This window comes from Trichoderma evansii (genome assembly GCF_050947405.1).
Source record: "Trichoderma evansii strain SZMC 28006 chromosome Unknown GGI43scaffold_8, whole genome shotgun sequence".
In the NCBI taxonomy this organism is placed as follows: Eukaryota; Fungi; Ascomycota; class Sordariomycetes; order Hypocreales; family Hypocreaceae; genus Trichoderma; species Trichoderma evansii.
The window spans coordinates 666,646-679,527 of NW_028145198.1; the positions used below are offsets into that span (position 1 = coordinate 666,646).

The 12,882-nt window shown below is 44.9% G+C and overlaps 3 protein-coding genes and 1 non-coding gene across 4 annotated transcripts; 2 read left to right on the forward strand and 2 right to left on the reverse strand.

The window, feature by feature from the left end:
• Positions 1-126: 126 nt before the first annotated feature.
• GGI43DRAFT_362038 (UbiA family prenyltransferase) lies at positions 127-1,428 on the reverse strand. Its single transcript, XM_083202391.1, has 2 exons — positions 1,235-1,428; positions 127-1,131 (listed from the first exon to the last, which is right to left on the reverse strand). Exons 1-2 carry the CDS (start codon positions 1,310-1,312, stop codon positions 241-243), a joined length of 969 nt encoding a protein of 322 aa, XP_083061292.1. The 5' UTR covers positions 1,313-1,428; the 3' UTR covers positions 127-240.
• Positions 1,429-2,020: 592 nt separating this feature from the next.
• Positions 2,021-4,622, forward strand: GGI43DRAFT_362251 (cytochrome P450). The gene is made up of 4 exons (XM_083202394.1): positions 2,021-2,431; positions 2,724-2,889; positions 3,050-3,513; positions 3,603-4,622. Exons 1-4 carry the CDS (start codon positions 2,294-2,296, stop codon positions 4,584-4,586), a joined length of 1,752 nt encoding a protein of 583 aa, XP_083061293.1. The 5' UTR covers positions 2,021-2,293; the 3' UTR covers positions 4,587-4,622.
• GGI43DRAFT_362208 (uncharacterized protein) lies at positions 4,590-5,038 on the reverse strand. Its single transcript, XM_083202393.1, has one exon. The coding sequence runs from the start codon at positions 4,929-4,931 to the stop codon at positions 4,659-4,661; it is 273 nt and encodes a 90-aa protein (XP_083061294.1). The 5' UTR covers positions 4,932-5,038; the 3' UTR covers positions 4,590-4,658.
• A 3,876-nt stretch (positions 5,039-8,914) lies between these two features.
• GGI43DRAFT_t93 lies at positions 8,915-9,025 on the forward strand. The gene has a single exon. It is a non-coding gene; the product is annotated as a tRNA-Met (tRNA).
• The last annotated feature ends 3,857 nt before the right edge of the window (positions 9,026-12,882 follow it).

The window sequence follows — 12,882 nt, forward strand, 5'->3', positions numbered from 1 at the left end:
TTGAAAGCACATGAAAGAACGCTTCTGCCTTCAGGGCGGGCGGCTTGTGCCTGCATGGTCGCGGGGGCTTGCGATGGCTGCATTTGTCGCCCACGTATTATTTCATACATGGTTTACTCTACACACCCGCCCACTAATATGCAGCACGCTTGCATAGCAGAGAAGCGCTACAGCGCTGCGGATTGTACTGTAGCAGAAATATTTTTGTCATTAATCATTAGCGGCTCGGTATTTAACAGCTCATTTGCCAAGGGCTGGTAGCAGATACAGCGCCGCTATCCAAAGGCACCACAACTTCCACACCACTTCGTCCCACCACTGGCCTCGCTTCTGCAGCGCAAGCACTGACATGGCGCTTCCGATGCTTGTCGAGACCGCCCATCCCCACGCCGACGCATCCCAGAAGAGCGGACACGCCACTGACCAGAGCATAACCATGATGGATAGGGACACCCGCGCTGTTGTCTCGCCATACAGAAGGGGCACAGTTAGGCGTCCGCGTGCTTTGTCGCCTTCAATGTCTGGCAGATCCTGCGCATGAACTGTTGTCATTATTATGGCTCCAGTTACCAAGATCCAGGTGCAGGCTCGGGATGATAATTCGCCGCCTGACAACGTTGCTAACGCACCCCAGCTAAAGCACATGAGGCCGCTTGCATTGAGGGCATTTCGTATCCAGATGTCGCCGTTGCTACCATCCAGGTCGTTATACATCCATATAAAGAGCATTAGGGTGACGCTGGCTGTGTAACCACCCAAAACGAGACTCGAGCCTACGGCGACCACAATAGCAATAATGAGCCAGTCCCGTGCTTGGTTTGCGGTTAGACGATGAGAGGGCAGCGGTCTCCATGGCTTGTTGACTGTGTCCTCGATAATGGATCCCTCAAGGCGTTGGTTGGCCATGTCTTCCACGAGGAGGTTCAGCCAGATCCACGCAAGCATGAGTGGTATACGGGAGGCTACTTGCCAGGCCCGTGTAGACACATCTTCACTCAACTCTGCTGTGGTTAATCTCGCTGTCGATAACACTGCTGTAATGGCGAATATGCTCTGAGGAAAGATGACGGTTTTGAAATCGCTTTTGGTGAAGAGAAATAGAGTCTTCAGGTGATAGAGCGGAGATCGCCTCTGTATCGGAATTGAAGAGTGTTAGCAACTACTCCCTCGATACAAACTCTCAATGAGGCGTACACAGAGAGTATATGATCACCATATTCTAAATCTTACTTACAGGTTGATCGAGAGCGATAATTGAGCTGGGGCCCACGACCCCCTTTTCCAACAGTGTGTAGCCGTATATGGACTGCATCTTGGAAAGTAACTATGGGTAGCTAACCCAAAACTATAAAGAATGCAAGGAGAACAAGGGACTCAATACAGGGCAATGATTCATCAGAATATAGTTGTTTCAGAAAGAGAGGAAGAGGACTTGGCCTGGCTTTTATGTACTCGGCGAACCATTTTACGTTGGTTGTGTAACAGCTCCTCTACTCTCTAGCACTGTCTAAGGGCACGAAATAGGATATTGCACCACTTTTCGGCATGGCCCAAGTTCTAGCAAGACTGGGATCCATGGCATCTTTCCCAGTTCGCCGTCTTGACCCCCCGACGTCCGATTTTACATACGTTTTGAGTGGGGGAGTTGTGAATTGGCGGCGATCCCACGACTCCGGCTCACCCCAGGCCGTGAATCACGAATGCCGCTCCCATTCCAGAATAGTGGAAGATGGCAACTCTCGGTAAAACTCGACTTGATTCTGGAATGAAAAAGGCTTTTACCCGACCTTCTTCCCAGATACCAGAATTATCATCCAGCAGGCCCCTTACACTGTATATGCACAAGCGTTGCTGCACCCAGCATCCATGGTGTTGTGGGCCTTACTAACTTACGAATGCGACCTTAACCACAAAACACACCCCCCTCCCCTGTCAGATGTTTGGTGTCAGATGCAGAGCAACGCTTAACGTGTTATTCCATGATTCCTCTTCCCAAATTTGTACGCAAATCTTGAGTTTACCTTAGCATGTTAAGTGATGATTCTTCCTGCCAATTTTGTATACAAATATTGGGTTCGCCAGCCTCTCACCGCTTATTATTCTCGAGCTCAGCCAGTATTCCTTCTATCAGTTTTTGATCTCTTGTCTCTGGCTTATATTCGAAGCCTTTTTAATACAAGTTTATGCTACCTTGACACCAGGCCTCTGCTTTCTGACCCCAATACCACGACCCTTGGCATTGTCAACCCTCATAGTGTCCACTGTATCTCATTAAACCAAGCAAGGATTGGCCATGGCCTTCCACGTTGTGCCGGCTTGCATCTTTGCAAGCGGCTGTCTGGGACTGGCCATATTGTCCTACTTTCACTTACAACAGCCTCACAGTCTTCTTTGGTATACACAAACAGGTGTTATCATCCTCTTCGAATGGGTAAGTAACAAGGGCCTAGCTGAATATTTCATGCATTCTAGTGGAATACCTACATGAAATATAGAATCCACCCCGCGCATACAAGCAGCATTTTTGTTGTATATATACAACAGTATTCTGTCATATCACACACAGCACCGCTCTATTTCCTGCACGCACTATGCGTACATCTCTCTACTGCACAATCAGTTATCATTATGAGCTATCATACGGAGCATTTTGTACCTGATACACTGTAGCATCATATTGCGGTGTAAAAGAGGCTAGCACGCTAACGTATTACTCCCCATAGATTCTCTCGAACCTTGTCTACAGGCTTGTCTTCCACCCCCTTTCTAAGTACCCAGGACCGCTGTTCGCTGCACTTAGCGACTGGTACACTGTTTACTGGATCGCTGATGGCGGTCGCCATCTTGAGTTTGATAAACAGCACAAGATATACGGTGAGTTTGGTTCATGCATGTGTGCTCTTTCATGTTTCGCAGCCCATCAGACGAAAGTAATTCGGGTTGTCCAGGGGGGCCCCCACATATTGCCCTCATTCCAACGTCTCGGGCGTTGGTTGCATAGCGATAGTTGGTGATATAATGTAAAGCTAACCCATGAATGCTACCTCAGGGAAATTCGTTAGATTTGGGCCTAACCGTTTATCTATCAATTCCGCAAAGGCGTCTCGCGACCTGCATAATGTCAACTCCAACACATTCAAGGCCGATGCATACAGCTCTTTCAAACGCTTCTTTGGGGCAGAAATGTCTCTCACAACGGTAGACCACAAGGCACATGCTTTCCGGCGTCGAGTCAATATGACAGCCATCACACCTACCGCAGTGAAAGAGTTTGAGGACCAAGTCACGCCTCACGTCGATGAATTCATTGACATCATTAGCGAAGGTGTGGGGAGCAAAGTAGAAGGTGAACATGGTTGGAGTTCGGGCAAAGATATGTGTTTTTACGTATCTTTCTGCATTGCCGATATCATGGGCTCTATGACTTTTGGTCGAACATGGAACGTCCAGAGAGATCCAAAATATCGACACTTTGTAAAAGATTTGCCTAATGGGGTTGCCGGCATCCATTTGGTAAGTAGAAGTTGCAATTCTTCTTAAATCTACGGCTCTTAGCCCCACCCTCTAGCATCATTTGTCGACTAACGTCTGTTGCATCCAAGGTTGGCCACATGCAATCATTATTCTTCTGCAATTTGCATAAGCTTTTATTCAACCAGCTCATTGTTGGCGTGGGAAGTCTAATGTCTGTAAGCCGGTCATTTGCTTTATGGCGTCTAGAGCAGACTTCTATGCCTTATAGAGACATTTGGGCGGCGCTTCTCGCATCGCGTGATCCCAAGACCGGAGAGGCTTTTTCTACTGAAGAACTCATATCAGAAGCAAGCCTTTTCATAATTGGCGGCACAGACGGCATGATAACCGCAACAACGTCAACCTTATTCTATCTCACACATAACCCACGCACGCTCGAACGCCTAACACGTGAAATTCGTGAGACATTTCCCTTGTCTCCTGAAGATATTGGAAAGAAAGCATCAGAAGTCAAGTGCCCCATTCGATTTGCTTCTGCAGAACTGCAGAGCGTTAGATACTTGCCCGCCTGTATTGACGAGGCCATGCGTCTCTCCCCCCCTGTCCCAAGCATCTTACCACGTGTAGTTGGTCCAGGGGGAATGGAGGTAGACGGCGAATACTTCCCTGCAGGTGTCAATTTAGGTGTTCCACACTACTGCATGCACCACAGCGAAGAGAATTTCGCCCAGCCTTTGACCTACGCACCCGAACGCTGGTTCCCTGAAGAACGCGAAAGAGGGCTTAAAGACGGTTCTGTGCCTGTGTCAGGCAAAGAGTCCGTAAAGATGCAGCCCGCAGTGGGTCTGGCTCATGGGTTTACCCCGTTTGGTGCTGGTCGTAGTGGATGCATTGGAAAACACCTGGCCTACCAGGAAATGTCCATCGTTTTGGCACGTCTCCTCTGGCTCTTTGACGTTCGTCTAGACCCCAGCAGCAACTTGGGAGAAGGTGTAGGAGATGCTAAAGAAGGGCGAGAGTGCAGGAGCGAATTTCAGCTGTATGATCGCTTTGTCAGTTCACAGAACGGGCCAATGCTGCAATTTCGCTATCGGGAAGAGTTGGTTGCATAAGCAGGGAACAACACCGAGAGCTCATTTTTACGAAAGTATATGATCGTAGTTATTTGCAAGTGCTTTTTTGTTTTATGTCATTTTTTTTCTCCGAAAATGCAGGAATGGATAGGGTTGGATGGGGGAAAAGTTGGCCGACATGCCGACATATACCACTTCATGCATATGCATGTTGGTCCAAGAGAGAGAAAAAAAAACACCACTGGTTAACTGAGCGTGGGTCTGGGTAGATAGTATTAGTGCTAGAGTTATAAAGCATTGTGCTACTACGTTGATCAACCACCAACGAGTCTTGGATGCTTTGACATTTCTAGGCGATATCTTGCTACATGGGACCTCTCGCATACGAGAGCGACGGCCAACTGATTCGTTTAATTCCCAGATTCCCTTGTTTTGCTGACCGCCTAGTTCGCTCGCGTAAATCAGTTCGATCGACGTGCTGTTTCAAGCTAAACTTCAGTATTTAGGGCCCTTGCCTTTTATTTTCCCATTTTGTGTTTCTTCGGGGACTCAAGCCACGAGGTGTAGTGCAACTTATAATTTAAGCGGCTCGTAAATATGGAGCACCGATGTATTCTCTGCTGCTTCGGTGGAATTCCCCCTTTCTGCATATACGCAGCGCGAAGTACATGTACAGTGTCATTACAGCGTATCCCTCCAATAGTAATCATTTGGACTACCAAGATCCTACCTATGCAAGAGCTCCATAAAAATGGCAGCAGCACTCTCACTGGCCAAGCAACTCAAGACTGTCAGTACCGCGGATAACTCATTTTCCTTTTGAGCTTTACTGGTACTGGCATCCCGTATCTTACACCCCCTGGGAGCAGTGATGCAACGTGATCATTTAAAAATTTCCTTGTTGATCGCTGTTGGGTGCTAGCTTTCACGGATTAAGAATGGAGTGGATATAGAAGCTCGGGAAAATGCGACGCTATCAGTTGCGCGGTGATGGATTCAGCATGGAATCTCGGAATGTGGGAGACGATGTATAATTGACGAGACGCTTAACAACCTGTTACCGGGTGCACGGATCATAGGTACGCCTCCCTACGGTTGGTACAGAATTGTGGGAACAGTTTGTGATGAGTCGACTGATGTTGAAAAGCTAATCATGCACGTTGGTTTCGAGAGACTGATTGCGGTGTACCGTATATTTACAGTTGGATTGAAAGGAGAAAATCTCGCCGGGCGACGGTCGCCGGCGGGCCCGGAGAGTTTTTAACAGTGGCAGCCGAGACACAGAATGAGCGGAGATCTCGAGGCTCCGTGCCGGCATATCAAGATGGAGAAAGTGAGAAGGATTCTAGGATAAAACAGGGCAAAATACGGTACCGAGGAAAGGGGGAAAGGCGCCCGCCACCAATCACCAAGGGGTGGTTTCCAGAAATCGCTGGGCTGTGGGGGTTAATGACAGGGGTGGCGGCTACATGCAATATCTGAGATGCTACATAAGAGTAGGATCCGTCTTTTGATCTTTGGTTGGTACGGAGTGCGGAATTCTGAGATATAAAATGGCGCCACTTTTAGTAGGCCGACGGATATTTCTGGCTCTCTGGTGTCATGAAACTGGTAACGACTTGTATCGTAAGTGACTTTTGTAGTGACTTTTGTGGTGACTTTTCCAGAGACTGAACCCGTACGTGTAAGCAAAGTTGAAGAAATCAAGGGACACAGGGCCTCAAGATGGATGCGAAGAGAATGCGGTACGATGGGTAGAAACGAGTAGCTAATCCTAGCTTTGGTATAAGAGCGATACGCATAGTTCTCTGTACGACAGGACGAGCGTATCACTAGCTGTCAGTGCCCCTGGTCAGATAGCGACAGATTATATGCAATACTACTGGTATTACGCTGCAATTAATATCCTCACATTGCATTACTGAGAACTTGGTACCCTTTGTAACGTCATATGCTTGCTTACTCGGACTGCCAGGGGAGATCCCCTGGAGATGGAGCCATCAGACGGATTTGTTGACACAAAGAGCAGTAGTATGTAGAATAAATTATACTACAAGATAACTAATTACGAGTCTAATTATATAAAGATATTTTGATAATATAAATGTCAAATACTATGCTAAATTTGGGAATGCGCATCTAGATCTGGCCTTTGTTGGCCATATGCTTGAAGGGAGTGCTTGGTCAGAGGTCAGCTGGCTCGACTTCATTCATGAAAATACGTGGGAGAGGTAAGCTATCGGACTTTGCGGAGTAGGAATAGCCCAGTGGGGTTTGCGTTCGGAGTTACGTTACTGATACAAAGGTTTACCAGATGGGGTATCCAATATTGTGTGTGAGAACTCGTGTTGATGGTATACTCCTTTGGCATTTATAATCGCCAATGGCGAGCTTGCCCCATAGCCACATGTTCTCAGTTCCATTGGTGAATAGTCGATTGACGTGCTGATACTTTATGCGAAAATCTAATTAAGTTTCATTATGCCCACGTTTATAATATTTCACTGGAAATTCGAGGCTACATGTAGCTGGAGCTCTTACCATTTCCACTTAATTTGTGATTTAAGAGCTACCCATAGTAGTTCCAAGGCCAAGGATATCTCTATATTCTGACCAAATAGTCTCCAAATTGTGACTTTAAAAGCTATGCAATACGAGAAGAAGTGGTAATTTCATCCTTTATTCTAGGGGATGTCATACCGCAGTACGATTGAAGAAGTCTCGCTCAATGTGTAATTTAGTACTCAGCTTGAAGCTCTCACCATAAGCTGGGTTCTCCCATACCTATAGAGTACCTAGATAGAAATTATTCACTTATATCTTTTAAAAAAATGTTTATCTCTCCATATATGATGCCAGCGCCGAGCTTCTCTAATTCAAGAGGATGGAATAGGCCACCTGAACTATATTCGACGAGCGGCTTCCATAGAGCGCGTGTAGCAAGATAAAATTAAAGCAACATTTTCCACAGTGGAAAAAAAAAAGTATATAACACTTTCAATGCCAATTGAAACCTCGATATTCCATTACAAAATGATTATCTTCCAACTCAGAGGCCAGGATCCCGCGTGGGGGTACCTCTAAAGCCCCAACTTTATCACAACGCCAGCAGAGCTACTCCCAACAGCAGGAGAACGCGCGGTGCCATTTAATTTCTTTCAATACCTATTCACGAATATGCAAGCCTTATTTCTTAATACTAGTTATACATACTCAGTAGAATAATAGGGCCGAAACAAAAAAAAAAAAAACCTCCTCTTTTGCTCAATAGGGTAGCAAATGCCGTGTGGGGTTGCACGACGTATCCGCTAGACTTGGGCTACGCCTGTGAATATGGTTCGCCTTGCAATCTAATCAATGTCTGATGTTTGTTGCAATGCAGTATTTCAGGCCTTGTTTGTGTTGCTCTCAAACGGGCAAAGAATCATGACAATCTGAGAGCATGTGTAGTCCAATGATGAATAAATCAATCTCTTACATGAACAAATAGAGATGTAAACATGATGATGAGCTAAATGATCAAGACATCTAATTGAGTTTTAGCTCTTCGAGTATGAGTTCCTGAGCAGCATGCCTTTCACTTTGTAATGGCTTTGTTCGCAATTTAGTGCAATTTTCAATTGGGACAAAGAAAGATTGGACATATAATGCCAAGTTCGCCAACTTACAATACCGCATAAGCTAGCTGTCTGGTATGCACGTCTGGATGGTGCAAAAGCCCTCCACTATAAGACAGTACTGTTCTTATAGCGTAGCAACGACTGCCAGTACGACCGCTAGACCCCAGCTCTATGCTCTCTCAAATGGACAAGACAAATCTTTTTAGAAGTTAGAATACCAGTAAATTTGAAATATGATGAAATGCTTGTGATAAGCAGAATTGTGTGCGTAGTATACAAGCTATTTAAGTAATAGATAGTGTGAAGCGCACCTAGAAAAAGCTACATGTATAGAAAGGGGCCTTGAGCTCGATGAGAATGGCTACTACGTAGTACAAATTTCACATGCTAATACCAATAGTTTGCTGGCTGATGAAGGTGTGGCTTTGGTGATACCGGCGTGGTGACTTTACCTTTGGTTAAGCTGAGAAAAATTCACAGACAGCCACTATTGTAACAAGTTGTCGTCCCGGGTGCGTTTGTATCTTTCCCTATCTGCACAAATCTAAAGTTCGCCATCTATTACTCTATACCATTTTTGTTGTGGGACCCTTTATCTCGCATGCATCGCAAGCATCAGTACACAGTTTCCTGGCTTCATAGCTGGTCGCATTTGGAGGGTTGAATGAAACGAAATGGCCTGCAAGGGAAGAGATTCAGCTGTGAAATCTTCATAAGGTCTTACTCCGCTGACTTCAACATAAGCAGGTCTTCGTGGCGCAGTTGGCTAGCGCGTCAGTCTCATATTCTCCATAAATATGATCCAAATCACCAGTTTGGGCCATCTGAAGGTCGTGAGTTCGAGCCTCACCGAGGACATTCTTTTTTTTCTCAGTATGGGGCTTGAAACACCCATATAATATCTTTTTTTTGTTACCTGAGTTATCAAAGAAATGATTGCAAACAACAAAAAGGCAGGCACTATTAAACCATTGCACGTTCTCCAGCCCCAGTCCGTCTTACCAACGTGAAACAGTTTTGCGTTTCGCAACCATTCTCACTTACTTGCTGAGTTCTGGCTGAGACTCCTGATAGAGAGAATAACCAGTACAAGTCTGTTTCGTGCATAATCTTTATTGGGGAAGTCTTTGGCATAGCAAATGACAGCGTTGTCCCTTTGAAGTCCTGGTGTGGGCCACCGCGGCAACTAGGGAAATATCTTTGTCACGATTGGCCATAGTAGGCAGTACGCCCGAGACGTCGATTTTCGGAAACATTACTACATTTAATCTCAGTAAACATTTACTTATCAATCAGAGTGTGGGCTTTGTAGGCCTTCTCAGCCTGGGCGATTCATAGAGAGACCGATTTTGACGAATATGAATAAATATTATCACATACCTTTTTGGATGATGAAGAACCGCCGGTCAACCTTCGAGCCATGTCCTTTGCCTTGTTGGTAAGGGTAGGTTGAGATCTCTTAAAGCACTTTTCGCACGGCTCTTCCTCTACGAAGTCTCTCGCCTCCGTAAATTCCCCACATTGTTCGCCCTTTTCACGCTTCTCGCAGGGTGCTCTCAGTGTTTGCAAACGCTTTTCGCAAACGGGGCAGAAACAGCCAATATAGCTACACATTGTTGATTAGAAGGCAAACCAAGTTGCATATTTATCGTAGTTGTGTTGGTGAGGTGGCAGATAGAGTCTTGGTTCCAATGATGTCTTTCCATTGACCAAAATCTCATGGGAGCGCTTCATTTATAACATTTTACTTTTTAGAACTTATTTGGCTGTAATAAAACAAAGATTCAGCGGCTTTGTGAATAGTTGTTCACACGTAATGTAACTAAGAGTCACAATCTTTGTCGTTTGTTCATCGTTGTGATTCACTTATGATGATCCACTTCTCCAGCCAAGATGCGGCTTGATCAAGTGAATTATTCCTGTTGATAGCAGTTACATTGCAGAAAGATTTTCCGTTTACAACCGTGTCATAGTAGAGTGAATGGCGCATCCTCTTGACAAATATCGTACCAAACTGTGACCAGAGCAACTTGAGACGATGGGCAGTAGTAATTGTCGCTCACAAAGAATATGATAAACTTAAAAATAAGAATTTCCCACTGCTATCCACTCTTTGTAGCTAGACATCAGGCAAACTGAATCGCGATTGTTTAAAAACTATGGTAGCATATAATTAATAAGAGTTGAGTTTCCTATGTTAAGACACTGAATCTATGAAAATGTGTAGCATCACTAAAACAAGTGTTGTTCAGTAGTCCGAAATTCTAGGACGTAATACTACATCTTGTTTACACAAATTTGCCAATATGTACAGCTGTAGATCTACGAAGTCTTTGACAGACTGAATTCCCGGATGTCATTGCCATTGTGCGTCTATGGCCGTTTTGTTGGCGAGTCGTTATTTTCGGCGTAGTACGGAGTACATAATAAATAATCATTTTTTTTTAATAAAAAATCTTACATAAGATCAAGTCGTAGACGAATATTAAATGATATATTAGTGGATTAATAGTGCTAGCGTATGCGCTCATTCGCACAGCGCTGATCAATCTCTTCGATTCTATTGACCTGTATACGGAGTAAAAAATACTGTAATTGGAAGGCTAGGAGAGTGGCGTTTAGTCATTAACCATCTCTGTCTAATACTCAAGCGCAATTAGGCGAAAAATGGCGTGACCATACTTTATGTATCTGACATGCTTAATCTACTAGGGAACGAGGCGGGATTTGATCCAGCTTCTGCAAGGGATATATGTAGATATAATACCATTAGGTAGTGAATAAATGCACCTGAAATACTCGGTAGCTATCAAAATCCCCAGAGGTCTACAGAGTACTACAATATACGGCTACTCACTTGGGTATTAATATAAATCACCTAAGCCATTCGTCATATTAAACAATAGATTGAGTTTACGATGATCAACACTTGGTATTTTTCCATCATTAGCGGAGTCGCTCTACTTTTGTGTTATTATCAGTAAAAAATAAATGTCAAGGGTTGAAAGGTAGTGAGAGGACAATGTCGCGTCGTGGCTGATTCCTCGTCAGCTTTTGAGTTCTGTTCCACATCTTACTCTCTGATTCTTACGGATTATAATAATATGCTTACGCTCTGTAGCATATTACTTGGATTTCAAAATGATGATTATTGATTAATCAGCATTCAAGTTATACAGGAGTAGGAGAAGTTGTTTGTATACAATTTTCTACGCCAGCCTTGGCATGGGTACTCATATATGCATGGTAAGGTACAAATGTGTTACACGTACGAAGGTACACGAACAATCTACCTATGGGATTCAATGTTATGCGCCCAGAGAATAGCTCATTTGGAACATGCTGTAAGATTCAGTTCAAGTTTCCACATAGGGGTCGCGAAAATGTACACACGCCTTCAGATATAGGCACAGAACCAGGGTCGCTGTTAGTAGCCGAGCTGTCATGAATCACGACTAATATATATCTTTGTTTACCAATGCGAGAATATGTAACGCGAGCGATAATGAACACGGCGATTATTAGTACCCCGTCCACTTATGACTGATGGAGCCTAGAATACATGTAATTCAGGTGCACACCTAGGGCCAGCCGGCATAGCTTGATTTTTTAGAGTATTTTCTGCTTTTTGGTAAATATGTCTTCTATTTCGCGGCACCGCAAGATTTGCTGCTAATTCTTTATTACGCCGCCAGGCCGCTATATTAATGCATCAGAGCCAGTCAACACTAGCCCGATGTCTTGTACTGAGACATGCTGGAAAGGCGGTCTATTAAATCCGTGCTTACCCGGGGCAATTTTAAACGATGTGGCTAGCTGAAACATGAGACTTTAGGATCGTGACCAGTTTGGGGTCTACAGGATTGCCGTTATTTTACATTTCGAACGAGAACCTGAGTGCCATTGAATCTGTCATTCACTGTGATAATTATCACGACGGCCTCTTAATATGATGTGAACGAGACTGGCCGCCCGAGATTCTGCGGCATGGAATCACGATCTTATCATACTGCAAAGAACTTGTCATCCAGGGACATGGAGACTTTTTCGCCTGAATCACTCCATAAAACAGATATACTACATGAAGAGTGAACGCTTTATATGATATGAAAATCCGGAAGCGCCAAGGACGTTTCCAACGTAATATCTCCCCACCAGCACCTGTCAGACGAGCAGCCGGCGTCCTAAATAGGCAGGGATGGCATAGCCTTAAAATTGGCGTCTGACGGCCCAGTGGAGAATTTTCACCCAAATCCACTTGTAAGTGCTTGTGCTATACGTGTGGAGGCGATCTTGGTCCAGCCGGAAAGGGGTCCCTTGCCACTATTAGCCTGTAGTGAGCCAAGACAACTAGAGCACTAATAATAAGCGATGGGAAGGGCGGCAGCGACGACACCCTCTCCTTTTGCGTGCATTCCTATGCCTGAGAGCTGAACGGCACATCAACCTACGGTAATTGAGATACCAAACAGCCCTGACTATCTCTGCTAATAATGTAGGTCTCTGTAGACAAATCGTGTCCTTAAGGTCTGATTCTGGCTGGTGGGCTTTGTAAGCAAAGTACATGTAGGAATGTATGCTGCATCACCACCATCTCTATCAACCCCACTGACTCATTTGAAGTTTGGCATGTTATGATGTACATATAAGAGCGGTTTAAAGCAGATTACACGTAATTTCCGGGTAAGCTTTACGAGTACGCGTGTCGTGCGCAT

Coding starts and splice junctions, on each gene's coding strand:
- GGI43DRAFT_362038 (XM_083202391.1), bottom strand. CDS start 1,312: ATGCAGTCCATATACGGCTACACACTGTTGGAAAAGGGGGTCGTGGGC. Junction 1,132..1,234: donor TTATCGCTCTCGATCAACCT/GTAAGTAAGATT, acceptor ATTCCGATACAG/AGGCGATCTCCGCTCTATCA.
- GGI43DRAFT_362251 (XM_083202394.1), top strand. CDS start 2,294: ATGGCCTTCCACGTTGTGCCGGCTTGCATCTTTGCAAGCGGCTGTCTG. Junction 2,432..2,723: donor TTATCATCCTCTTCGAATGG/GTAAGTAACAAG, acceptor TACTCCCCATAG/ATTCTCTCGAACCTTGTCTA. Junction 2,890..3,049: donor ATACGGTGAGTTTGGTTCAT/GCATGTGTGCTC, acceptor ATGCTACCTCAG/GGAAATTCGTTAGATTTGGG.
- GGI43DRAFT_362208 (XM_083202393.1), bottom strand. CDS start 4,931: ATGCGAGAGGTCCCATGTAGCAAGATATCGCCTAGAAATGTCAAAGCA.